Source organism: Passer domesticus, chromosome 34, assembly GCF_036417665.1.
Source record: "Passer domesticus isolate bPasDom1 chromosome 34, bPasDom1.hap1, whole genome shotgun sequence".
Lineage (NCBI taxonomy): Eukaryota > Metazoa > Chordata > Aves > Passeriformes > Passeridae > Passer > Passer domesticus.
In genome coordinates this window covers 1,261,811-1,285,791 of record NC_087507.1, presented here as the reverse complement: position 1 = coordinate 1,285,791, position 23,981 = coordinate 1,261,811, and the positions used below count along the sequence as shown (strand labels likewise).

Sequence of the window (23,981 nt, the reverse complement as noted above, 5' to 3'; positions counted from 1 at the left end):
CACTGGGAGCCACTGTGAGTGACTGGGACACACTGGGAGGCACTGGGAGCACTGGGGAGGGCTAGGAGCAGCACCTGGGGTTAACTGGGAGCCACTGGGACACACTGGGAGCACTGGGACGGGCTGCAGCTGCCACTGCAGGTTACTGGGAGCACTGGGAGCCGCTGTGAGTGACTGGGAGGCACTGGGAGCACTGGGAAGGGCTGGGATTGGCACTTGGAGTTAACTGGGAGTCACTGGGAGTCACTGGGATACACTGGGAAGGGCTGGGAGCAGCCCCTGGGGTTAACTGGGAGCACTGGAAGCACCCCTGGGGCTGACTGGGCAGCACTGGGAGGCACTGGGCGGCACTGGGAGCAGCCCGGGGGCTAACTGGGAGCACTGGGAGGCACTGGGAGCACTAGGAGCAGCCCTGGGGGTAACTGGGATGCACTGGGAGGCACTGGGAGCACCCCTAGGGCTAACTGGGAGTCACTGGGAGCACTGGGAGCACCCCTGGGGTTCACTGGGAGGCACTGGGAGCAGCCCTGGGGCTAACTGGGAGGCACTGGGAGCACTGGGAGCAGCACTGGGAGCACTGGGAGCACCCCTGGGGCTAACTGGGCAGCACTGGGAGCAGCCCTGGGGCTAACTGGGCGGCACTGGGAGCACTGGGAGCAGCACTGGGAGCACTGGGAGCACCCCTGGGGCTAACTGGGCAGCACTGGGAGCACCCCTAGGGCTAACTGGGCGGCACTGGGAGCACTGGGAGCAGCACTGGGAAGCACTGGGCGGCACTGGGAGCAGCCCTGGGGCTAACTGGGAGCACTGGGAGCACTGGGAGCAGCCCAGTGCAGGTTTCCCGGCGCTGCTGCTCCCCGTTCCCGGCAGCGTGGGCTGCCCTTTGTCCCTCTGTCCCTCTGTCCCTCTGTCCCACCCTGCCCGGGGTGCAGCTGATAGCGAGGGACTCACCCCAGTGCTGGGGGAACTGGGAGGCACTGGGACACACTGGGAGGCACTGGGACACACTGGGAGGCACTGGGAGCAGCACTGGGGTTAACTGGGAGCAGCACTGGGCTTAACTGGGAGCCACTGGGAGGCACTGGGCAGACTGGGAAGGGCTGAGAGCAGCACTGGGGTTAACTGGGAGCAGCACTGGGGTTAACTGGGAGCAGCACTGGGGTTAACTGGGAGTCACTGGGAGTGACTGGGAAGGGCTGGGAGCAGCACTGGGGTTAACTGGGAGCCACTGGGAGGCACTGGGAGGCACTGGGAAGTGCTGAGGGAACCGGGAAGGGCTGGATGTGGCACCGGGGCAAACTGGGGGGAACTGGGAAAGCCCAGGGGTGAACTGGGATGAACTGGGCAGAGCTGGACTCTGCCCCAGGGCTCCCCCGAGACCCCAAACTGGTCTGACTGGTGGAACTGGAGGGCCCCCGGCGGCGCCTCCCGCCCTTATCACATCCGGAGCCTTATCAGGAGCTGGAATGGGGGGGGGGGGGAACTGGGAATGGGGGAACTGGGAATGGGGAAACTGGGAATGGGGGGGGGAACTGGGAATGGAGAAACTGGGAATGGGGGAACTGGGAATGGGGAAACTGGGAATGGGGAGGGGGAACTGGGAATGGGGAAACTGGGAATGGGGAAACTGGGAATGGGGAAACTGGGAATGGGGGAACTGGGAATGGGGGAACTGGGAATGGGGAACTGGGAATGGGGAAACTGGGAATGGGGGAACTGGGAATGGGGAAACTGGGAATGGGGAGGGGAACTGGGAATGGGGGAACTGGGAATGGGGGGGGAAACTGGGAATGGGGAAACTGGGAATGGGGAGGGGAACTGGGAATGGGGAAACTGGGAATGGGGAGGGGAACTGGGAATGGGGGAACTGGGAATGGGGGGGGAAACTGGGAATGGGGAAACTGGGAATGGGGAGGGGAACTGGGAATGGGGAAACTGGGAATGGGGAGGGGGAACTGGGAATGGGGAGGGGGAACTGGGAATGGGGAGGGGGAACTGGGAATGGGGAAACCGGGAATGGGGAGGGGGAACTGGGAATGGGGAGGGGGAACTGGGAATGGGGAAACCGGGAATGGGGGAACTGGGAATGGGGAAACCGGGAATGGGGAAACCAGGAATGGGGAGGGGGAGGACCCCTGAAGGGGAGGTACTGGGGACCCTGGAATGGGGAGGGGCACCCAGGGACTTTGAGGAGGGGGCTGGGACAGAGTGGGGGGGTCTGCGTGCCCAGGGTGGGGCCCGGGGGAGGCCGAGGGGGTTGGGGAACCCTGCAGGGGGGGTTGGGCACCCAGGAAGCCCCAGGTGGGCACCTGGGCAGGGGCTCTGGGGGGGATTGGGGTGCTCAGGGAACGGGGGCTGGGGGGGATCTGGCTGGGACTGGGATCTGGGGGGGATTGGGATCTGGGGGGGATTGGGATCTGGGGGGGATTGGGGTGTTTAGGGAACGGGATCTGGGGGGGATGTGGGGGGGATTGGGATCTGGGGAGGATTGGGATCTGGGGGGGATTGGGATCTGGATTGGATTGGGATCTGGGGGGGATTGGGGTGTTTAGGGAACGGGATCTGGGGGGGATTGGGATCTGGGGGGGATTGGGGTGTTTAGGGAACGGGATCTGGGGGGGATTGGGATCTGGGGGGGATTGGGATCTGGCTGGGACTGGGATGCTCAGAGAGCGGGATCTGGGTGGGATCCTGGTGCCAGTGGGATTCAAGTGCCAGCATTTGGGATCTGGCTGGGATTGGGATCTGGCTGGGATTGGGGTGCTCAGGGAACAGGATCTGGCTGGGATTGGGGTGTTCAGGCAGCGGGATCTGGGTGGGATCCTGGTGCCAGTGGGATTTGAGTACCAACATTTGGGATCTGGCTGGGATTGGGATGCTCAGGGAACAGGATGTGTCTGGGATCGCGGTGCCGGTGGGATCCGAGTGCCAGCGTTTGGCCACAGCAGCACTGCTGTGCCCACCAGGATCCCGGTGCTGCCAGCCCGACCCCGGTGCCGAGCCCACCCCAACGCCCTGTGCCACCCCCCAGGTGCACCATGAAGCTCCCCCCGAGCTGCCGCCTGCTCCTGCTGCCGGCGGCCGCGGCGCTGACCCTGCTGGCGCTGCACGCCCGCCGCCCTCCGCCCCCTCCCAGCGCCACCGTCCCCCCCGGCAACGCCACGGAGCCCCCGCGGCCGCCGCGGCACCCGCTGCAGCCGCCGTACCCCTACCCCTACCGCTTCCTGCTGAACCACCCCGACAAGTGCCGGGAGCGGGCGCCGTTCCTGGTGCTGCTGGTGGTGACGTCCCCGGCCGACCTGGCCGCGCGCGACGCCGTGCGCCGCACCTGGGGCGACGAGGGCGCCGTGCCGGGGCTCTCGGTGCTGCGGCTCTTCCTGCTGGGCCTGCACCCCGTGTTCGGCGCCGAGCTGCGCCCCGTGCTCGAGGAGGAGGACGCGCTGCACGGCGACCTGCTGCAGCAGGATTTCCTGGACACCTACAACAACCTGACGCTCAAGACGCTGATGGGGCTGGAGTGGGTGAGCCGCTTCTGCCCCAACGCCAGCTACGTGATGAAGGCCGACCACGACGTCTTCCTCAACCTGGAGTACCTGGCGGGGCTGCTGCGGCCGCCCAGGACGGATTTCCTGACGGGCTACGTGTACCGCTGGACCGGGCCGCTGCGGAACCGCGCCTACAAGTGGTTCGTGCCGCGGGAGGTGTACCCCAACGACACCTACCCGCCCTACTGCGGCGGGCCCGGCTACGTGCTCTCGGGGGACCTGGCGCTGCGCGTCTTCAGCGTGGCGCAGACGCTGCCCGTCATCAACATGGAGGACGCCTTCGTGGGCATCTGCCTGCACGCGCTGGGCGTGGGCGTCACCGACCCGCCGCCCGGCGCCTTCGCCATGTACCGGCTGGACTACGAGCGCTGCCGCTTCTCGCGGCTGGTCATGGTGCACCACTACGGGCCGCAGGAGCTGCTCCGGGTGTGGCCGCACTTCCGCAACGCGTCCGTCCCGTGTCCCTAGGGAGGGGACGCGCTGGGCTCTGACGGTGTCGCTGTCCGCTGGTCGTCACTGGGATCTCTCGGTGTCACTGGGATCCACTGGTGTTACTGGGATCGACTGGCTGTAACTGGGATCAACTGGCTGTAACTGGGATCTCTCAGTGTCACTGGGATCCACTGGGAGCTGCTGGCTGTGACTGGGATCTCTCAGTGTCACTGGGATCCACTGGTTTCACTGGGAGCCACTGGCTGTGACTGGGATCTCCCAGTGCCACTGGGATTCACTGGTGTTACTGGGATCCATTGTCTGTAACTGGGATCTACTGACTGTAACTGAGATCTCCCAGTGCCACTGGGATCCACTGGTGTCACTGGGAGCCGCTGGCTGTGACTGCGATCTCCTGGTGTTACTGGGATCCACTGACTGTAACTGAGATCTCCCAGTGTCACTGGGATCCACTGGTGTCACTGGGATTCGCTGGCTGTAACTGGGATCTCTGGTGTTACTGGGATCCACTGACTGTAACTAGGATCTCTCAGTGTCACTGGGGTCAAGTGGCTGTAACCAGGATCTCTCGATGTCACTGGGATCCACTGTCTGTAACTGGGATCTACTGACTGTAACTGGGATCTCCCAGTGCCACTGGGACCCACTGGTGTTACTGGGATCTCTCCTGTAACCGGGATCCACTGGTGTCACTGGGATCTCCCGGTGTCAGCCCGTGCCTGATCCTGGCTGCGGAGCATCCACTGAACCTCGGGGTCCCCCCGGGGCGTTCCTGTCCCCTGAGCCTGGAGCAGCTGCTCCATCCCTTCCCCAAGCTGCTGTTTGGTTATCGAGGATCGATCAGGGCCGGGATCCGCCCGGATCTGGGATCCGCCGCGCCGCATTAACTTATATCCAAAGTTTTTAATAAAAGGCCTGGAGCCGCGTCTGTGCCGCTGCCGCCATCCCGATGGATCCGCGTCGGAAAGGGGCCCTGGTGCTGGAATGTGCCTCGCTCTGGGCAGCATTCCGTGTTTGCCAGGCCCTGCCCCGCTCCAGGTGCCGTTTTCGGTGCTTCCCAGGATGTGCCACGTTCCAGGCATTGTTCCCAGTGTTTGAGGGGCCATTCCGGGTATTTGAGGGGCCATGCCCTGCTCCAGGTTCCATTCCCAGTGTTTGCCAGGCCCTGCCCCGCTCCAGGTGCCGTTCCCGGTGCTTCCCAGGATGTGCCACGTTCCAGGCATTGTTCCCAGTGTTTGAGGGGCCATTCCGGGTATTTGAGGGGCCGTGCCCTGCTCCAGGTGCCATTCTCGGGGCCGTGCCCTGCTCCACTGCTGTTCTCGGGGCTGTGCCCCACTCCAGGTGCTGTTTTCCCGGGATGTGCCACATTCCAGGCATTGTTCCCGGTGTTTGAGGGGCTGTTCCCAGTGATTGAGAGGCCGTGCCCCACTCCAGGTGCCGTTCCCAGGATGTGCCACATTCCAGGTGCCGTTCCTGGTGTTTGAGTGCCCCACTCCAGGCATCATTCCCGGCGTTTTCCAGGGTCCGGAACCACCGGCACAAGACTCATCCAAAGGAGCCACAAGGCCCCAGTTCAACCCCAGAATGCCCCCAGTTCAACCCCAGCGTGCCCCCAGTACAGCCCCAGTTTGGCCCCAGTTCAACCCCAGTACTCTGAACTTAAGGGGTTTAAGGGACAAATACTTGGAATTTAGTTTTGGTTTTTTCATGAGAATCCTCCCAGTGTTGGGGTTTGGAGGTGCAGAACAACGTATTGGGAGCCCGAACCATCCCAAATTTTGGGTTTATTTACCTCCTCCATCCCCCTCCCTCCCAACCTCCGACCCCTTCCCCAAAAAAACTGAAACCACCAAAGCCAGAAAATACCGAAAAAAGCTCCTTTTTAACGCACTTCACAAAAGCAGAACAACGAGGGCCCGTCCCCCAGCCGGGGCCTGGGAAAAGGCTCCAGAATTGGATTGACTTCCCCAAAAAAAAAAAAACAACCAAAAAACGAAACAAAAAAAAAAATAACAACAAAAACCCCCAAAAATAATAATAATAATCCTATTTAGACCAAGTCGTCGTGGCAACTACGACCCATTAAATAGAGGCCCAGGGGCGGCGGGCGCGGGGCGGCCGCCAGTGACGGGTCACACAGAGCAACGGGGTGGGGGGAAAAAGGGCTAAAACCCGGAGGATCCCGGGGGCAGCGCGGCGGGACACGGGCGTTTATCTGTACTGGTAACTCATGCTGTGCTCGTTCCTGCCGTATCCACCCTGGGACGCCTGGTAGGAGCTGGGGGGGCCGCTGTAGTTCTGGGAACCCGGGGAGTTGTAGTTGGACTGGGAGGAGTATCCACCTGCGGAGAGCACCGGGAGGAGGAGGAGGAAGGAGAAGGAGGAATTAGGGTGGCCGTGGAGCTGGAGCAGGGCCCCAAACCCGGCGCCGTGGGGGTGTCAATACTGACCTGCCTTACCTTGGTACGAGGAGCCCCCGCCCCCGGAGCCCCCGTAGCCCCCGTGGGAGCCCGAGTTGTAGGAGCCGCCCCCGGAGTAGTTGTTGCCGCCGCCGCCGCGGCCGCTGTTGCCGCTGTAACCTGGGAACGGGGAAAAAGTGGGGATGAGGACGTGGGCAGGGACCCCCAGCACCCTCAGTTCAACTAAGCCAAGCTCCCCTCAAGACCCTGGAATTCCAGGAGGATCTGGGTGCAAAGGGATCTTATCCAACCCTGCCAGGGGCATTCTTGGATTATCCCCTAGGAATGTGCCCAGGGCTGGGCACCCACCCCCTCCGTCCCTTCTCCCTGTCAGACTCATCCCAGCTCCAGCCCCAGATCCCTCTTTCAACCCAAACCTCCCCTTATTTAACCCAAACCTCCCCTTTAACCCAAACCTTCCCTTATTCACAGCTCCAGCCCCAAATCTCTCTTTCAACCCAAACCTTCCCTTATTTAACCCAAACCTCCCCTTTAACCCAAACCTTCCCTTATTCACAGCTCCAGCCCCAAATCCCTCTTTCAACCCAAACCTCCCCTTATTCACAGCTCCAGCCCCAAATCTCTCTTTCAACCCAAACCTCCCCTTATTTAACCCAAACCTCCCCTTTAACCCAAACCTTCCCTTATTTGCAGCTCCAGCTCCTCCAGGGGCCAGAAGAATCCCCTGGAGCTCCCTCCTGCCTGCCCCAGCCCCGAAGGGTCACCAGGGTCCCCTCCAGCTGCTGCAGAGACAACCCTGAAACAGCTTTGACCCAACTTTGGGATCAAACCCAACCTCACCCCATAACTCCAGACCTCTCCCCCTCTCCACTCACTGTATTTGCTCTCGTAGTTGTAGTCGGAGCCGCCGCCGGGCGAGTTGTAGGAGTTGGAGTAGGAGTAGCCACCCTGGCCGTGGCCGTAGCCTTTCTGCTTGCCCTGCCCGGGGCCGTAGCCGCCGTACTGGCCCTGCCCGTAGGGCTGCTGGCCCTGGTGGGTGCCGTAGCCGGAGCCGTACGAGGCCTTCTGGCCGCCGCCGTGCTGCTGCTTCTTGCCGCCGTGCTTGGGCGGCGCGGGGGCCGTGTAGCCGTCGCCGCCCTGGTAGTAGGAGCCGTAGCCCGAGGAGCCGCCGCCGCCCCCCGAGTTGGAGTGGCCTCCGTTGCTGTAGAACTGGCCTGGACAGAGAGAGGAGGGTCAGTGATCCCGGGGGGGTCAGCTCCTCTGGAGGGGAGGAGGGTTTGTGAGGCTGAGCGTGGTCCGGAGCTGATGGAGACCCCTCAGCTGGCTGGGAACACAGTGGGACCCCCCCCACAAGTGCAGAACCCCCCATGGGGATCTGTCCCTGTGATTCCATTCCCATCCAGACCCCCCATCCGGGCCCATCCCTGTGATTCCAGCAGGATCCATCCTGTGATTCCAGCAGGATCCACCCCTGTGATTCCAGCAGGATCCACCCCTGTGATTCCAGCAGGATTCATCTGGATCCATCCCTGTGATTCCAGCAGGATCCATCCCTGTGATTCCAGCAGGATCCACCCCTGTGATTCCAGCAGGATTCATCTGGATCCATCCCCGTGATTCCAGCAGGATCCATCCTGTGATTCCAGCAGGATTCATCTGGATCCATCCCCGTGATTCCAGAAGGATCCATCCTGTGATTCCAGCAGATCTCCCAGCAGGATCCATCCCTGTGATTCCAGCAGGATCTCCTATCCGGATTGATCCATCCCTGTGATTCCAGCAGGATTCATCTGGATCCATCCTGTGATTCCAGCAGGATTCTCCCATCTGGACTGATCCATCCTGTGATTCCAGCAGGATTTCCCATCTGGATCCATCCTGGGCCCCCTTCAACCCTACGAAGTCCAAACACCATCCCGGAGTGAGAGATGCTCTGGAGTGAGGGAGAATCCTGCTCCAGGAATGAGGAATCCACGTGACTGCACCGTGTATCTTCCTGGGATTTGGGTAATTCCATCTGGGACTTCATCTGGGTTGGATTTCATCTCTTCAGGGTCCCACAGCCAAACTCTGAGTGCTTCTTTTCCTGCCCAATTCCTGCCATTCCATGGAGAACTGGGAGCATCCAAAACAAAACTTATTTTTGAGGAAAAAAAAGCCACCGGAATCTAAAACCCTGTGGGATCAGGAGGGATCTGCCAGCAGCAAAATGGGGCAGAATTTGGTTAAAAAGGATCCAAGGAGTGCAATTCCATGTGCTTCACTTCTGCAGTTTCATCTGGAACACCCAGACTGATCCCAGGTGAATCCCAGCTCCATCCCCAAATCCCAAGAGCTTCTGGAAGCTTTAAATTCTGGGATCCGTTAATTCTGGGATCATTTAGCGGATTCTCTTCCACGTTTCCTTTTCCATGTGAAGTTTTTCTTCCTCTTCCACGGAAAATCCCGGATTCACTCGGCAGAAACGAGGCTCTGGAATAAATTTATCTCCAGGGTCGGAGCAAAACTTGTCTCTGCTGGACCAGAGTCCCCTTGGGTGATCCCAGTGGGAAAATCCTGGGGTTTGGATCCAGGAGCGTGGGGGTTCAGGCTGCAGAGCTGGAAGTGGAGCTCTCCCACCCCAGATTTTCCACTTTATCCCAACATTCCGAGTGTAATTCCAATTAGCTGTGATTTCCCCCAAATCAGGGACAGAAATATCCAGCACCACGTGGTGGCTTGGGAAGGGCAGTTTTTCCACCTGGGAGGGATCCTAAAGATCATTTCTGGATCATCCAGGATGGGATCTGTCCCCTGGATAAAGAGTCAGGACCTCCAACAATGGTTGTTATTTTTTAAAAAAAGGGGATAATTATTATTACAAATATTTTAAGGATCCACTGAACCCCTTGGACTCACTCAGTTTAAACCTGGAGCTTCCTTTTCCTTCTTCTTTTTTTGGTTAAATTATGGAATTAACTCAAGGGCCTCGAAGATGGGAACCATGATGCCACCAAATCCAGCAAAGACAACTTTCAAACCCAAACCACGAGGAATAAAAGACCAAAACACTCAGAATTTGATGGGTTCTGAGACTCAAACCAATTCCAAAATTCCCCTCAATTCCTGATTTTGGGGCTATTTCATTCTCCAGGTGATTCCAGCACTCTGAGGAAGCATTTTGCTCCAAGAGCCCATTTCCATGGCAACCATGGATTTCCCAAAGCATCCAAGACATTCCCCAATGCCTGGATATTTATTGGATCAGGATGGGGAGCACAGGAACAATTCCCAGTGTGGTTCAAAAAGGATTTGCCTGAACACACAGGCAAATCCAAGCATTCCAGCAAATCAGGGAATTTCACATCTTTAAAAGGCTGGGCTGGATCAGATCCCCGTGGAAAAATCTTCCCAACACCCAGAGGGGTCTGACCCAATCTCTGGGATTTATTAAAAGGTTTGGATTTTTTTACAAAAAAGCCTTGCTGTAAGCTAAGACGGAATTGATTAAAATGCTTTGGTTTCCTTAAAAACTAAGGACTGATTTCTAAAAAAAAAAGCTTCCCCTTTAAGCCATTTTCCTGGGAATTTTTAGTCCCTGGCACGACAACACCCGTTGGGATTTTGGAAAGGAAATTTTGGAAAAAGGGACTTACTGTAGCCAGCAGTGGCAGAATTCCCTCCGTAGCCATAGCTGCCGTACCCAGCCCCTGGAGAGGAAGGAAATGTTGGAATACACAGAGATTCCAAAGGTGAAATATCCTGAATTTGGGGGCCACTTCCCCATGGAGGGCTCCAGGAAATCCAACTGACATGGACACGATGCCAGTGGGGGATCTGCTCCCTCACAGGGATTTGGGGGGCTCTGGAACATCCAGGACCTACAACCACAACACCAGAGGGGGATCTGCTCCCCCAGAGGGATTTGGGGGGCTCTGGAACATCCAGGATCTACAACCACAACATCAGAGGGGGATTTGTTCCCCCACAGGGATTTGGGGGGCTCTGGAACATCCAGGACCCACAACCACAACACCAGAGGAAGAGGAAGGGTCATTCCCCTGCGGAGAGTTCTGGAACCTCCAGGTGCCACACCAGGGGGGCAGGTTGATGCCCAGGGGTGCTAGGGGGGTCTGAGCCCCCCAGGCGTGCTGCTGGCCCTCACCTGTGTTCATGTAGCCGCCGTGGTTGCCGCCGAAGCCGCCCCGGCCTCTCCCCCGGCCCCGCATGTTGCCGCCCCGGCCGCGGCCCCGCATGTTGGGGGGCGGGGGGGCCTCGTTGTGCATGGGGCCCCCCCCCATGCCGAACCCCGGGTTGTGCTGCTGTGGGGACAAGGAGAGGGGACACGGGTGTCACTTGGAGCTGGGGGGAGGGATTTCCCAAAAGCAGAGCGCCAGGATTCAGCCCAGAGCAAGAACCACCAAGGTGGACCCTAAATTCAGGTGGACCCCAAATTCATGTGGACCCCAAATTCAGGTGGACCCCAAATTCAGGCACCTCCAAACCCAGAGGTTTTCTGCTGCAAAACCTGATGGGTTTTGTGCTTCCAAGCTGTTTGCTCTGCTCCCAGAAAGGATCAAACCCCAGAGCTAATGGCTGGTGAGTTACACCCCAGAGTTAGATCCCAGGTCTTTTCCCACTCCAGTTTCCATCAGTCTTTTCCTGCTTTGGACCCGTCCTGATCTGTATTTTCTCATCTTGGCCTGGTTCCCATCAGTCTTTTCCCATTCCAGACCAGTTCCCATTGGTCTTTTCCTTTCTTCTCCCAGTCCTGATCCATATTTTCTGATCTTGGCCTGGTTCCCATTGGTCTTTTCCCATTCCACACCAGTTCCCACCACTCTTTTCCCATTCCAGAGCTGTGGGATTGGGGATTTCACTCACTTTGACTGGGAATTTGGGGCCACCTCTGGCTGGAACGGGGGCTCTTTTCTTCTTGTTCTGCTCGATGGCAACGGGAGCATCTGGGAACAGCTTCTCCAGCGCGGCCAGCGCCGCGTAGGCTTTGGCCACCTTCTTGTTTGAGCCAGCACCTTGGAACTTCTGCCCGTCCACCTCCACCTTGGAAAGGGATAGAACCACACATTTTAGTGGGAAAGGGCAGGAAAAGATGGGAGACCTACAGGGAATCCCAGAGGTGGAAGTGTCACAGGCTGTTCCTGCCCCTGTTTAATGAGCTTTAAAAGGTTTCTCCCAAGCCAAACCTCTTGGATTTGATGATTTAAACTCTTGGGAGGGAGATGAGGTGGCTTTCCAGGCTCTTTTCCCACCCGAGGAGCTCTGGATTGGAGCTGCTGGGAAGGGCAGGAGGTGCTGTGTCCCCTCACCTCCATGACAAAGCGCTTGTCGTGGCTCCCGCCCGTCTCCGAGATCAGCTCGTACTTGAGCCCGCGCCGCTTCTCGTTCAGCTCCATCACCGGGTTCTTCCCGTGCTTTGTCAGGATTGGTCCCTGCTGCTTCACGTTCTGCAGGCAGAGAAAGGCTGGGTGAGCCCCAGAACGTCCCCACTTCACACGGAGCTGATCCCCAACTTTTTTGGGAAGGACTCCCAAGGAGCCACTTCCGCCTCGAGTGGCCCAAAACCAAGAGCGGCACGGCTGCCACGGTGCCACGTGTCCCATGCCACGTCCCCCCACCCACCTCAGGGGTCTGATCCGAGGGGGGTGAGGCTGCTGTGGGCGTTGACACCGTTTCCACCACGGGCGGAGGAGCCACAACCACCGGCTTCGTCTCCGTCTCCTCGGCCGACTCGTCGCCCTTGCTGGAGTCCTTGCCTTCCACTCCGGTGGGCAAACCCATGTCCTGCAGCACCTGGGGGGCAGCAGGGAGGTCAGGAGCCGTGCTCCAGCACCACCCACTTGGGAAAACACTCCAGGAAGCTGCTCCAGGCCTTTTATTGACTGCTCTGGTGCTCAGCATTCCCGAATCCTGTGGGCGCTCAAGGGGACACTTGAGGCTGGGAGCTCCTGGTGCTGCTCCCACCCCATTCTGGAGGTTCTGGCAGTTTTCCCGTTCCCATTCCCATTATCACTCTCATCTCCATTCCCACTCTCACTCTCATTCCCATTCTCACTCTCATTCCTATTCCCATTCTCACTCCCATTCCCACTCTCATTCCCATTCACGCTCCCACTCTCATTCCCATTCCCATTCTTATTCTCACTCTCATTCCCATTCCCACTCTCATTCCCATTCCCACTTTCAATCCCATTCCCACTCTCAATCCCATTCCCATTCCCACTCCCATTCCCATTCCCATTCCCATTCCCATTCCCATTCCCACTTTCAATCCCATTCCCACTCTCAATCCCATTCCCATTCCCACTCCCATTCCCATTCCCATTCCCATTCCCATTCCCATTCCCATTCCCACTCCCATTCCCACTCCCATTCCCACTCTCATTCCCATTCCCATTCCCACTCCCATTCCCACTCCCATTCCCACTCATTCCCATTCCCATTCCCACTCCCATTCCCACTCCCATTCCCACTCCCATTCCCATTCCCATTCCCATTCCCATTCCCACTCCCATTCCCACTCCCACTCCCATTCCCACTCCCACTCCCATTCCCATTCCCATTCCCACTCCCATTCCCACTCATTCCCACTCCCATTCCCACTCCCATTCTCACTCCCATTCCCACTCATTCCCATTCCCATTCTCACTCCCATTCCCATTCCCATTCCCACTCCCATTCCCACTCCCACTCCCATTCCCATTCCCACTCCCATTCCCACTCATTCTCACTCCCATTCCCACTCCCATTCCCACTCCCACCTTCACAGCCACGTGCAGCTTCGCCGTTTTCTTGGACGGCCCCGAGGCCTCGAAGGTGCTGCCGTCGATCTCCACGGACATGGTGAAGATGGGAGCGTGCACGGGGCCGGTCTGGGACACCAGTTTGTACTGGAGCCCTGGTTTGAGCTGGTTCAGCTTCATCAGCGCGTTCATGGCCTGTGGAGGCTCCAGCTTCTCCTCTGCACGGGGGAAAACAACACCCAGAGTTTGTGGGTGTTTGGTGGCTCCTTCGAAGAAGCAAAACTGATTCCAGGCCAGTATTTTCCAGTTTGGGGCCAGTTCAAATTGGTGTTTTTTAATTTCAGGCCAGTCCTGATAGGGGTTTGCTAATTCCAGACCAGTTCCCATGGGTCTGTTTCCATTCCAGACCAGTTCCCACCAGTATTTTCCAAGTGCAAATCAGTCCTGACCAGTCTTTTCCCATTTTAGACCAGTCCTGACCAGGCTTTTCCCATTTTAGACCAGTCCTGACCAGGCTTTTCCCATTTTACACCAGTTCTGACCAGCATTTTCTGATCTCAGACCAGTTCCAACTGGTCTTTTCTCTTTTTAGACCAGCTCCCACTGGTCTTTTCTCATCCCAGACCACTTCCCATTGACCTTTCCCAATTCCAGACCAGTCCCCATTGATCTTTTCCATTTCCACACCAGTTCTTATTATTATTTCAGACAAGTTCCCATCAGTCTTTTCCACCTCCCAGACAAGTCCTAACCTTTTCCTTCTTGGTTTCAATTCTGCCCAGCACAAATCTCCCACTTTTAAGTTATTTTATCCATCCCCACACCCCTGTACCCCCTATCTGCAGACCCCCAAGCCCCCAGTCCCGCACTGAGCACCATCTGTACCCCCAATTCCCACCCCATTTCCCCCCCAGGCCGTACCTACCTCTCGTTAACTCAATACCTTTTTTCTGAATCTTCTTTTTCTTTTTGCTGGGGGATTTCTCCTCCCCATCCTCCTCCATCGGCCGCTTCATGGGGGTCACGGCGTACGTGGTGCTGGGCGGGATCTGAACTGCAGCAAGGAGCACAAGCACTCCCTAAATCCCGTTTTCCACCCAAATCCTCGGGATGGGATGCGGGGCCGTCCCCTCCCAGTACGTACCAGTATAATCGACTGGGTTCTCGTTCTTTGGTTTCTTGGGCATTTTGGAGGGCAGGGGATCCATGCCCAGGACCTTGTGGAGCTGGCCGAAGGCGGCGAGCCGCAGCGCGTGCTGGGGACAGGACCGGGGGTCACCAGGAGCTGCTGGAGACCCCCTGCTCGCAGCCCCACACAGCCCCCCTGCACCAATCCATCCTCAGCGGGGCTCTCCCACTGTGTCTTTTGGGGACTTTCACCCAAAAAGGGACGTCGGGACAATTCACTACCCAACACACCTGATTCTTTGCTATGGCTGGCCAAACTATGGGGCCCACGTGGGCGGCCTGGTGGGGTGACCGTGGCACCGAGTGACCACAGCACCGTGTGGCCATGGTGCTGAGTGACCACGGTGCTGAGTGACCACGGTGCTGAGTGACCACAGGGCTAAGCTATGGTGGCCGAGGGAGCTGGGAGCGGAGCGAGCCGGGGATTGGGAAGGGCCGGATGGAGGTCACACTATACCTGAGCACTCTGTGTGATATCTTCCCTTTGTTGTCTGTCTAGATGCCCAATAGCATCAGTGGCTTCTTTTTCACAAGGGTCATAAATACCAGAACCATCTGAAGGCAGGAAACAAGGAAGATATGCAGAGAATTATCCCGGGTCTCTACCCTAAATTCCCTGGGGCAGCTCCGAAGGCGCGGCTCGCCGGGATTTCTGTGGGATTGGCCAAGGGAATGGCACTCCCCGGGAGCCAAACTCTTCTCTAGGGGGCTGAGGTGGCTCCAGAGCACGGCAGGGCCGGGAATCTCCGCGTGCCCGTGGGGATGGAGGGGCTCCCGCCCGCCGGCACCCCCCGCGCTCCTCCCGGCTCCGCTGCCGCGGCCGGAGCTCGCCTGGCCGGAGCTCGCCTGGCCGGAGCTCGCCTGGCCACAGCTCACCTGGCCACAGCTCACCTGGCATGACGATGCCCGAGGCCAGGCACTCCAGCACCCGGCGCAGCGCCTCGCCCGCGCCCATGGGCCGGTTGGCCGTGCCGATGGACTTCTCACACAGCAGCTCCAGAGGCTGCAAGGGAAGGAGGGAAGTGAGGGCAGGGAGAGGGGAGAGGGAGCCCTGGGAAAGGGATCACAGAGAGGGACCCTGGAAAAGGGATCACAGGTAATGGACCCCTGGGAAAGGGATCACAGAGAGGGACCCCTGGAAAAGGGATCACAGAGAGGGACCCTGGGAAAGGGATCCCAGAGAGGGACACCTGGAAAAGGGATCCCAGAGAGGGACCCCTGGGAAAGGGATCACAGGTAATGGACCCCTGGGAAAGGGACCACAGAGAGGGACCCCTGGAAAAGGGACCCCAGAGAGGAACCCTGGAAAAGGGATCTCCAAGAGAAACCTAGAAAAGGGATCTGAGGAAATGGATCCCTGGAAAAGGGATCACAGAGGGACACCTGGAAAAGGGATCTGAGGAAATGGATCACTGGAAAAGTGATCCCAGAGAGGGACACCTGGAAAAGGGATCCCAGGTAATGGATCCCTGGGAAAGGGATCCTAGAAATGGACCCCTGGGAAAGGGATCACAGAGAGGGACCTGAAAAAGGGATCCCAGGAAATGGACCCCTGGGAAAGGGATCCTAGCTAGAGAGGGACCTGGGAAAGGATCCCAGAGAGGAACCCTGGGAAAGGGATCCCAGGAAATGGACCCCTGGGAAAGGGATCCCAGAGAGGAACCTGAAAAAGGGATCCTAGAAATGGACCTCTGGGAGAGGGATCCCAGAAAGGGACCTGAAAAAGGGATCCCAGAGAGGAACTCTGGGAAAGGGATCCCAGAGAGGGACCCTGGGAAAGGGATCTGGGAGAAGGGCCCCAAAAAAGAGATCCTGGAACGGGACTCCAAAAGGGATCCTGGGAGAGGGACCCCAGGAAACACGCTGGGAAATGGGATCCCTGGACAGGGATCCAAGGGAGGACTCCAGGGAAGGGACCCATCTGGGAGCAGCTTCTGGTGCCCAAAGGAGCAGAGGAGCCAGGCTGTGGAAGTGGTGAATGGATAAATCAGTTTGATAACAACGTGATCTGGTAACGAATAAAACAAGCTGATGATGTGATTTGATAAAGTTGTTTGGTAAGTGATAAAACCGTTTGTTAATTGATAAAGGAAACTGATGATGGTATTTGAGGACAGCACGGTTTGGTAACTGATAAAGTGATTTGATGATTGACAAAACTATTGGATAACAAAACTTGAAAATTAATAAAAATATTTTAAAATAACACATTTGGTACTTAATATTTGATGATAACATGACTTGATAAATTTACAAAACAATTTGGTAATGATAATGACGTGGTTTGGTAACTGATAAAACAACTTGATAGTAACAAGATATTGACAGCTGATAACACTGACAATAACGTGATTTGGTAGCTGAGAAAATGTTTTGATAATGATGTGATTTAATAACTGATAAAACAACTCGATAGCAAGGTGAGTTGATAACTGACAAAGCAGTTCAGTAACAACCTGAGCTGATAATTGATAAAGCAACTCAGTAACAACCTGAGCTGATAATTGATAAAGCAACTCAGTACCAAGACGAGCTGATAATTCATTACCAATCTGATAACAACGTGAGCCCATAATTAGCTGACAATTAATAAACCCACGTGCACACAGCCATTTGATTTGTGTCTCTAAGTGCAGAGAAGCCGCTCATCCACACAAATCCCCAACCTGGGAAAGGGGACGTGCCTGGAACCTTGGGAAAGAGCAGAGCTGCACTGGGAGAAACCCGGCAGGGAAAAGGGGAATTTACCCATCCTCGGAGCGGGGCCCAGGTGGGCACGCGCGTGCACAGGTCCCGCAGCACCCGGATGACGATGACGCACGACTTCAGCCCGTTGGCCCTGGCCTGGAAGCGGAACCAAAGCAGACAGGGGTTCACCGAGCGCCCGCCCGCGCCGCCGACGCTCCCTCCAGGTGCTGCTTTGCCGAGGGGAAAGCCGGAGCCTGGGCCCGCGCCCGGAGCCGCGCCGCGCCAGCCGAGGCTTGGCCAAAAGTCTTAGCCAAGGTCCTAGCCAAGGGGTTGGCCAAGGCCTTAGCCAAGGAGTTGGCCAAGGTCTTAGCTAAGGGCTTAGCCAACGGGTTGGCCAAGGAGTTGGCCAAGGTCTTAGCCAAGGAGTTGGCCAAGGGGTTGGCCAAGGTCTTAGCCAAGGAGTTGGCCAAGGGGTTGGCCAAGGTCTTAGCCAAGGAGTTGGCCAAGGGGTTGGCCAAGGTCTTAGCCAAGGAGTTGGCCAAGGGGTTGGCCAAGGTCTTAGCCAAGGAGTTGGCCAAGGGGTTGGCCAAGGTCTTAGCCAAGGGGTTGGCCAAGGTCTTAGCCAAGGGGTTGGCCAAGGTCTTAGCCAAGGAGTTGGCCAAGGTCTTAGCTAAGGGCTTAGCCAAGGAGTTGGCCAAGGTCTTAGCCAAGGTGTTGGCCAAGGTCTTAACCAAGGTCTTGGCCAAGGTCTTAACCAAGGTCTTGGCCAAGGGGACGTTACTCCTCACACCAAGCGGCAGCTCCGCGGCTGCTCGGTACAAAGGCTCCTAAGTCACTCCAGCGCCCACAGTCCGGCACCTCCGAGCGGCCAGCGGCCACGTGAAACTCCAACTCCAAAAAAAACACTCAGCCCCTTAAAAGAGTTTACCAACGCTTCTACTTAAAGATAAATATAAGAACAAAATGCAAACCTGGAACCACTTGGCGTGGCGCAGAGACGCCAAGGCAGCAAGGCATTTCTGCCTGTCCAGAACGTCCGGGGAGTCGGTGACTGAGAGCGTTTCTAGTCGTGGATGGAATAAGAAGACAAGGCACGGTTTGACCAAGGGGCTTCTGTCGGGCCGAGGGGGATGAGGCAGCATCCTAACGGGCAGCTGAGGCTCCCAAAAAATCCTGCTGGGGTGCTGGGAGCGGGAGGGAAGGGGCTGCGGCGCTGCCGCCGCGCGGCCTCGCCTGGACACTGGGCAAGCTCGACTCCCAGGGAGGGATGGACTGGAATATGCACTGGGAGAAGGAGGAGGAGGAAGAGGAGGAGGAGACCGGGCGTGAGGCTCGGCAGAGGGCACGGAAATAAATCCTGGATGGATGGGTGGAGAGGCGGCGGCGAGGCCGGCGATGGGGAAATTTGAGGGGGTGAAACCCCGGCTCCGCAGCGGGAGCGCAGGGGTGGGGAGGAGGGAAGGGCGAGGCTTGGAGAGGATCCAGGGAACCCTCCGCCCGGAAGGATGGCTGCCCCGGCCCCGGCCCGCGACAGAGAACGTCCTGTTGGTCAAAGGTCCAGCGTCCCTAAAATCGACAAACTAGAAGGCTCGGAGACGAGGTCAGAGATCAACACCAGAGATCAACAATCAAGAGCACAAAGAGGTCCCGGTTTGTGCTGCAGCAAAACTGAGGAAGGGCCCGAAGTCGCCCAAAATTGCTCGAGATCAGGGTTTTAGATAAGGCTAGTGCGGAGCGGGGGAACCGCCGGCCCTACGGAGCCCATGGGAATTGGAGCGGACACCCAGCAGCTGCTGGAATTCTGATTCCAAAGGGAATTTGGAGAAGCTAACTTTATCCAAAACTCTGCATCGCTTTCCGGAATTCTGAACCTGAGGTGCTGCAAGGGCCACGGGAGGAGCCCCGAGCACCCGGTGTTCTGCTGCAACACACACCGGGGGAACATCCCGGAACATCCCGGTTCATGGACATGCAACTCCTCGGACAAGAAGCCTTCAAGAGGGTTTGTTGGTTTTTTTTTTTGGGTTTCTTAAACAAATCTGGTTTCTATTTTCATGTCACTGCACTGACATGGCCGGGGGACAAACCACGAGTAATACAACGAGATGATGAATTAGTGAACTAAAGGCCCAAGTGGAACCAAAAGAAAGGATAAAATAATAATACTTAAAAAAAAAACAAAACCAAAAAAAAACCAAAATAGAGCAAAATCCCGTGTGGAAGGTGCTCCTCAGCTTCGCAAGCTCGGTCCGGGTAAACCACAACCGGGATCTCGGCGAGGTTGGCAGTGAAGGAATTTGGCTAGGATTTGGCCAGGAAGAGCTGCCACGGCTCCGGCTGAAGCTGAAGAGCACTTTCCCGGTCGTTAGCCGCGGGCTGCCGGGCGCCGGCCGGCCGTACCTCCGGCCAGCTGCTTCTCCAGCTCCTCCCTGACCACGGGCGACGTCAGGTGGATGGTCAGGGTCAGCGGGGGCTCCTTGGTGTTCTTGATGATGATGGCGGCGTCCCCCACAGACTGGATGATCTCGTACTTGTCCTCGGTGATCGCCTGCAACGTTGGGGTGGAGATGGGTTGGGGTGAGATGGGTTCCAAAGTCCCTTCCAACCCAAACCGTTCCATATTCTGGAATCCCACAGCTCCTCTGCTCTGGGAATGTTCTCCTGGAGCAGGGAAGGCTCTGGGGAGACCTTGGAGCCCCTTCCAGTGCCTAAAGGGGCTCCAGGAGAGCTGGGGAGAGATTTGGCACAAGGGATGGAGGGACAGGACAAGAGAGAATGGCTTCACCCTGGAAAAGGGGGGATTTAGATGGATTTTGGGAAGGAATTCCTCCTGTGAGGGCAGGAAGGGGCTGGGATAGAATTCCCAGAGAAGTTGTGACCGCCCCTGGATCCCTGGAAGTGCCCAAGGCCAGGCTGGACAGGGTTTGGGGCCTTTGGAAGGTGTCCCTGCCCATGAAGAGGATGAGCTCAAAGATCCCTTCCAACCCAAACCATTCCACAATTAACAAGGCCAAGTTCATTCAGCAATCCCAAAGAACCAACCCAAACCATTCCACAATGAACAAGGACAAGTTCATTCAGCAATCCCAAAGAACCAACCCAAACCATTCCACAATTAACAAGGCCAAGTTCATTCAGCAATCCCAAAGAACCAACCCAAACCATTCCACAATTAACAAGGCCAAGTTCATTCAGCAATCCCAAAGAACCAACCCAAACCATTCCACAATTAACAAGGCCAAGTTCATTCAGCAATCCCAAAGAACCAACCCAAACCATTCCACAATTAACAAGGCCAAGTTCATTCAGCAATCCCAAAGAACCAACCCAAACCATTCCACAATGAACAAGGACAAGTTCATTCAGCAATCCCAAAGAACCAACCCAAACCATTCCACAATTAACAAGGACAAGTTCGTTCAGCAATCCCAAAGAACGCCACCACACGCCTCTGGAAATGGCTTTTCCAAGCCCAGAACACAGGGAGCAGACCCATCCCAAAGGGAATTTCCCTCAGCTCACCGCGAGCTGCACTCCCAGATTCTCGGCGACCTTCTCCAGGAGCTTGGCCGTGGGTTTGTCTTTGCACAGCAGGACCAGCTCCAGGTCCAGGTCCCCCTTCAGCAGGAGGCCTTTGGCCACGAGCCCCACGCGCATCACGCCCCGCAGGGTCCTCGTCAGCTGCTCCGTGGCTTTCTGATCCCTGGAAAAACACCAGAGAGGGTCACGGTGGTGGAATTCACCGCCCGGTGACGCCCCACCCAACCAGATCCGTGAGGATCCACCCGGAGCAGTCACCTCAACCCTGCCTTGGTTAACTCCCCTCAAGTCCCCAGCCAGGGAAGACAACTCTTCCACCAGCACGAGCGGGTTTTCCGGGAGCTAAGCGAATTTTAGGGATCTAAACAGGACAGTCCCTGCTCACCCTCCTTCCTTGCTCTCCTCCTCGGCCGCCGTCTCCATGGACTCCGTCTCCGGCTGCTCCCCGCTGACTTTCTCCTGCTCGTCAATCCAGTCGGAGACGGCTTTGAGCGCCCGCTCCGTGTGGGACACCATGTTCTGCACGGCCTCCAGCTCCTCCTGCGTGGGGTACACGGCCGAGTGCTTGGCCATCACGTGCCGGTCGTCGTTCACAAAGATCCGCATCGGGCGCTGCCAGGGCAGGAATGTTTGGGAACAACATTTAGGGAGCAGCGGGACACGGATGTTCACCCCGCGCCCGCCAATCCACCCGTCCCTCACCATTTTTGTTTTCTGCTGCCTGCCGGAAGGTTTCAGAGGTGTTTATTTGGATTTTTCTGGCGAGCAGAGCGTCGCAGCACCGCGGCGTTCCGGGATCTGAAAGCGACAGAGAGCGGGTGAGCCGGGGCAGCCGGAGCCTGGGGCACGCGCTGGAGCAGCAGGAACAGCAATCAGACAGATCCCAACTCGTTAGCCAAAGCTCAGCTTTCTGCTGCCGAGGATTTACACCCCCAAGTCCTGCAGACTGACAACGGGGGACCACAGAGCATCTAATCCTTATTCCTGTTTATTCCCGAGAGGTTTTCCCATGACATGGGATTTTTCCAAAGCTCCTGCTCCCGTCTCCAAAGCTGACAAAACTCCCCTCTCCACACGGGAGCAGCTTCCCTGGGAAATCCAGGTGGGAACCCAGTGCTCAAAAGCCCTGGAATTCAACAGATTCAGCCCAAGTGACACCAAATTCCTCCCTTTTTGTAGGAACCGCCCCAGCTGGGGCAGCGGAGCCTTTTGTTCCAATTCCTTTTTATTCCAATTTCTTCCAAATTCACCCAGAGCTGGGGCTCACAATTTTAGGATAAAAACCAGGAAAACTCATTCCCTTGAGCCACTGTACGGACACACAATTCCATCCAAGGAAACCCCTCCGATTCCAATCCTGCCAGTCCATTCACAGGATGACTTAACAGTGCCATAAATCTGGATTTAATTGTAATTAAGCCCCGACCGGCGCCGGCTGAGCAGGGAGAATCATTCCCAAGGAGCCACATGGCATCTCCTGGTGCCTTCTGCTCTGGGCTGGGCTCTGCAGGCCCCGCTATTTCCCTTAAAATTCCCTCAGTTTCCTTCAGGCTGGAGAAGGAAAGGGTTGAAATCCCACCCAGTTGTTCCTACAGTCAAAATGACAACAACCAGAGAGCTTCGTCCCCATTATCCCTCTTCTGGGATTTTTGGAGGGAGAAATCTGGGAGCTGATGCTGCAGCACCACCGGAGCCGTGTCTCTCGAGGAGAAGAACCACAGATTCAGTTAAACCAGGAGCCCAATCCTGACAAAAACAATCCCTGCCCCTGGGAACGGGACAAACCCTGGAATATCACCTGGTTTCGGCCTCGTCCCCACCTCCACTCCCACCCCCAGAAGGAATTCAGCAAACTTCCCGCGCTCCCATCGAGCCTCCCAAGGGAAGGAGTGACTCTCCCGAAGGCGTTTTTGGGAGGACGGAGGGAAAAACAACCAAAGGACATAAAAGGCTGGAATTTCTGCCCTAAACGTGGGAAAGCATGTCGCAGGCGAAGCCGCGCTCGGGCTCAAGGCCGCGTTTTAAGAAAGAATTGGTCGCTTTTATCTGAGTTTTGACATCTGCCCGGGATGGGTGAGGAGCCAGAACACCACGGCCCTCACGGGGAGCAGTCCAGGAACCCCGGGAGCGCGGATCCCAGCGGGAATCCCGGAGCGAGGGGGGCACAAAGCCCTCGGTCCCCGCGGAGCAGCCGAGCTGGGAAGGGGGTGCTGGATTTCTGCTCCTCTAAACCCTCCAGAAACGGAGCGGCCACGGATAACGGGGCTGGAGCAGCGGGAACCGTCAGGGAGCAGGGACAGGGGAAAACTGAGGAGAAGAGAATCCCGGTTCTGAGCGGGGAGAAGGGCTGAAATCCCCCGCAAAGGGGATGATCCCACTGCAATTCCCAGCTGCGATGAGGCGGGATGGGGAGCGAAGAGGGGCTTTAATCCCCCCCAAAGGGGATGATCCCACTGCAATTCCCAGCTAGGATGGGGAGCGAAGAGGGGCTTTAAGCCCCTCCAAGGGGGTGATCCCACCTCCTCCACGATGCCCCCCCGAACATCCCACCCAGGGGCGGCTGAGGGGGTCGGGAGAACACCGGCCCCCCTCAGACCCCCTCATCCCCATCCCCGTCCGCTCTCCAGCGCAGGGCGGCGGGGCGGAACCGAGGAGGGGGCGCGGGGCCCGGGGGTGAGGAGGGGGCGCGGAGGGTGAGGAGGGGGCGCGGGGGCCGCCGGGCGCTGCCGCCATTTGCAAACGCGGCGCGAACAAAGCGGCGCCGGCCAGAGACGAGCCGAGTCCCGGGGAGCCCCGTGCGACACCCGCGGTCCCCGGGCGGCAGCTCGATCGCCCCCCGTGCCTCGGGGCGCTGCTGAGGGGGCTCCGTGAGGGGACCCGGCCGCGCCCCCCCCCAACCCTCCCCTCACTCACCGCCGCCATTTTGTCTGCACACAATGGGCAGGGCGGGAGGGAGGGGACACGGGGGGGGCCGGGTCACCACGTCCCGCCGCCCCCCCCACACACACCTCACACCGGGCTCCTCCCGCCCCAGCACCGCCCCGGCCCGGCCCGGCTCGGCTCGGCCCGGCTCGGCGCGGTTCCCCCCCCCCCCACCGCGGGGCGTGGGCACGGCTCCTACCGGGACGCTGCCGGCGGTGCCTGGCGGGGGCGGCCCGGCCCGGCCCGGCCGGCGGGGCCCGGGAGGGGCCGGAGCGGGGCCGGAGCGGCCGCGGCGGGGCCGGAGCGGGGCCGGAGCGGGGCCGGAGCGGCGGCGCCGGGACTGCGGCGGGGGCGGGGCCGCCGCCGGCGGGGGGCGCGCGCGCGCCGGCGGGGCGGGGCCGCGGCGGAGCGCGGCCGGCGCGGGCCAATTGGAGGGCGCGGAGGGAGAGTGACGGGCAGGGGGCAGAGCGAATGGGAGAGGGCGG

General features: G+C 58.2%; 2 protein-coding genes across 8 annotated transcripts; one reads left to right on the top strand and one right to left on the bottom strand.

Annotated features, from left to right (window-relative positions):
* Window positions 1-2,740: 2,740 nt before the first annotated feature.
* Window positions 2,741-4,514, top strand: LOC135288688 (beta-1,3-galactosyltransferase 2-like). The gene has a single exon (XM_064402067.1). The coding sequence runs from the start codon at window positions 2,892-2,894 to the stop codon at window positions 4,011-4,013; it is 1,122 nt and encodes a 373-aa protein (XP_064258137.1). The 5' UTR covers window positions 2,741-2,891; the 3' UTR covers window positions 4,014-4,514.
* Window positions 4,515-5,861: 1,347 nt separating this feature from the next.
* On the bottom strand, window positions 5,862-23,846 carry ILF3 (interleukin enhancer binding factor 3). Of its 7 annotated transcripts, none has more exons than XM_064402021.1 (20): window positions 23,696-23,846; window positions 21,277-21,372; window positions 20,960-21,186; window positions 20,557-20,737; window positions 19,435-19,582; window positions 18,006-18,097; window positions 17,095-17,190; window positions 15,238-15,349; window positions 14,804-14,901; window positions 14,303-14,414; window positions 14,084-14,212; window positions 13,177-13,376; window positions 12,038-12,208; window positions 11,725-11,862; window positions 11,282-11,458; window positions 10,563-10,719; window positions 10,054-10,107; window positions 7,294-7,632; window positions 6,449-6,577; window positions 5,862-6,340 (listed from the first exon to the last, which is right to left on the bottom strand). In XM_064402021.1, the coding sequence occupies exons 2-20, from the start codon at window positions 21,277-21,279 to the stop codon at window positions 6,210-6,212; spliced, it is 2,694 nt and encodes an 897-aa protein (XP_064258091.1). In that variant the 5' UTR covers window positions 21,280-21,372; window positions 23,696-23,846; the 3' UTR covers window positions 5,862-6,209. The 7 variants fall into 7 exon arrangements, with proteins under 7 accessions (XP_064258091.1, XP_064258094.1, XP_064258093.1 ...); XM_064402024.1 differs by having other exon boundaries at window positions 6,458-6,577; XM_064402023.1 differs by having other exon boundaries at window positions 10,563-10,716.
* Window positions 23,847-23,981: the final 135 nt, after the last annotated feature.

What these genes read in the sequence shown, in the direction of transcription:
- LOC135288688 (XM_064402067.1), top strand. Translation starts at nt 2,892, where the DNA reads ATGTGTCTGGGATCGCGGTGCCGGTGGGATCCGAGTGCCAGCGTTTGG.
- ILF3 (XM_064402021.1), bottom strand. An exon ending in CTCGGGCATCGTCATGCCAG is followed by an intron (nt 14,902 to 15,237) that starts GTGAGCTGTGGC and finishes TCCTGCCTTCAG; the next exon opens with ATGGTTCTGGTATTTATGAC. An exon ending in GCCCCAAATTCCCAGTCAAA is followed by an intron (nt 10,720 to 11,281) that starts GTGAGTGAAATC and finishes TTGTCCCCACAG; the next exon opens with CAGCACAACCCGGGGTTCGG.